This window comes from Procambarus clarkii, chromosome 16 (assembly GCF_040958095.1).
Source record: "Procambarus clarkii isolate CNS0578487 chromosome 16, FALCON_Pclarkii_2.0, whole genome shotgun sequence".
NCBI lineage: Eukaryota > Metazoa > Arthropoda > Malacostraca > Decapoda > Cambaridae > Procambarus > Procambarus clarkii.
Genome location: NC_091165.1, coordinates 32,853,032 through 32,855,374, shown reverse-complemented (window position 1 = coordinate 32,855,374; position 2,343 = coordinate 32,853,032). Strand labels below are relative to the sequence as shown.

At 42.3% G+C, this 2,343-nt stretch overlaps 1 protein-coding gene across 1 annotated transcript in view; it reads left to right on the top strand.

The window, feature by feature from the left end:
- LOC123760111 (protein argonaute-2) overlaps positions 1 to 2,020 on the top strand; it is a 211,380-nt gene extending 209,360 nt beyond the window's left edge. Inside the window, exon 15 of the mRNA XM_045745594.2 lies at positions 1,231 to 2,020. Coding sequence (XP_045601550.2) covers positions 1,231 to 1,360 — 130 coding nt within the window. The 3' untranslated portion in view covers positions 1,361 to 2,020. The remainder of the gene's footprint in view (positions 1 to 1,230) is intronic.
- The last annotated feature ends 323 nt before the right edge of the window (positions 2,021 to 2,343 follow it).

The window sequence follows — 2,343 nt, the reverse complement described above, 5'->3', positions numbered from 1 at the left end:
CCCTGCTGCAGAGGAGGCAGGAAGAAAGAGCAGAAGCACAAAAACCCCAGGATAACAACCAGGGGTGGACAATCAGGCAGGGACAGAAAATACTCAGAACACAAGGGACACAAGGGGCAAGAATGAAGGCAGACCTCCCCACCAGGTAGATAAACAAAAAGAAAAAGAAAACCCCGCAAGAGGACAGCGTACCCAAGCGGAACAGAGCCGGCCGCTATAATTGGTAAAGACAAGCTGCACAGTTCCCTGCGCCCCACCAGTGCAAAAACTGCCCCTTACTCTAAGGCGAACAAGGGAGACAGAACACCCGAGCACACAAAGAGCGGCCGAAAACCAAGCAGTAAATGGCCAAGCAGGGGCAGGACCCAAGGAACTTGTGGAAGGTGGCCCCAAGCCCCAAGGGCAGTACTTACAGGGCACCTAGGGAAGGGAACCCTAGGCGCATGCAGCCCGAGTACTGGAGAATCACTCCCGGCTCACGCACCACCTAGAAAACAGACACCACACTCTAGGTACAGTGCTGAAACAACCACTGGAGCCGGAGCACATAACCGTTGCCTATAGCATCAGCCGAAGAACTGATGGGTGGTTAGCCGGCGTGGGAGGTCTGGGGCTCCCCCTTCCCCCTCCCAGGGAGGGGGGAGCTGCGCAGACAGCGGCGTGGTGACGTATAACGTCATACTAGTTTCCTTGTTTTCTGGTGAGTTCTATCCACTAGTTCGGCTTTAGGTAGCAATTTTCACCAGAATAGGGGTTTGTTTTGGAATCTTACCTTTCTGGATGCTTGACCCGGTCGATGGCAGACAGAATGCTTCCAACCACACGTGGGTTTCTATAGGCCATTGCTCCCCATGCCCCTCTGAGGGGGCCAGGTTCTGGCCGTGGTCCCCGGTAGGCCCTAGAACTCCATACACATGACTGATGCCAAAGTCTGACATTAGCATATCAGCCGGTAAAGCTCCGGGAAGCCGACGGGGCTCCCCCCAGAAAGAACTTGTATAACAGAGATAGTTTAGTTCATTTATTATGCACCCCATACTCGATCTCTCAGCAGTACTGTAGTGGAAAGGGTGGATAAAAACAATTGTTGGTGATGGTAAGTCTTTATATAATATATACCAGTACGGGATGTGTGCACACTCACCCCAAGCTCATTAATTGTATAATTTTATAATATTTAATGAAACTTTACGCCTCACTTCTAACGAAGATTAATAATCTTGATTCTAGGGCTAAAGTGCATCTCAACGAGCTCTGCAATAACGACGATGCTTCAGAGTCTGTCAGCCAAAAAGAGATCGAAGAAGCGGTTACAGTTAATACTGACACTCCTGTCTCCAATAAACTTTACTATGTGTAAGACAGATTGAAATGTTTGCTTTATTTTTGACATATGTAAGAATAGGGAACCTGACCTGTGTTTATCAGGTAGATGGATATTGGCTCATTATGTAAGGTAAATCATTGTTCCTGCACTTAATTATTATTTATTTATAGAGAACATGCAGAGAAATTCAAATTTTTTCTATTGTTTATGAGGAAAGTCTTTAAGCAATAAAAATGGTGTTCAAAAACTTATTTTCAAATATTATAAAACATGATTATTAATAAGTTACTATCGTTCTTGTTTCAAAACAATAGTAACATGGAAAAATATTCCTTTTATTATTTGTACAGTATGTCGATTTAAAGTTTTATAAGCAGATGTAACTTTTGCCGTTACTGACAATATCATTGGCAGCAAGACCATTTGTGTGGTATTGTAAATTACTGCCTTTCTGAATAAGATACCAAGTGTGGTAAGCTTATAATACGTTGAAGGAGAATAGGTTTGTATTCAAAGTATTTAATATTCCATAGCTTTGGACAATACAAGTTACATCTTTATGAGCATGAAATGTGCAACTTTCAGTTTAGATGACAAAATAAATTAGGTACGACCAAATTTGTGTGTTTATGATATGATTTATTTTATATTGTTGAATTTATCAAGAAGTAAATGAGTATTTTATCCTTGGCACTTTTATTTTATTTCAGTTCCTGTAATTATCTTTGTGATGCATCAGCATCGATCTTTTTTTTCTCAGTAAGTCTTACAAACAGACCAACAAGAACTCCACTGATGGTCAGACAACAGACAAATCCTTTCAATAATGAAGCCATGAAAGACTGCATGACGGTGATAACAGTGAAGGTGATAACTAGAATATCAACAAGTGACACTATACCATGCAGCTGATGAAGAAGAAATGGACCCACGAGTTATGATCCGTCGCCCATTGAAAGTTGCACGAGTGGGAATTGCTGTAAAAAAAAAAAGAGCCAAGGAAGAGTCAAAAGATG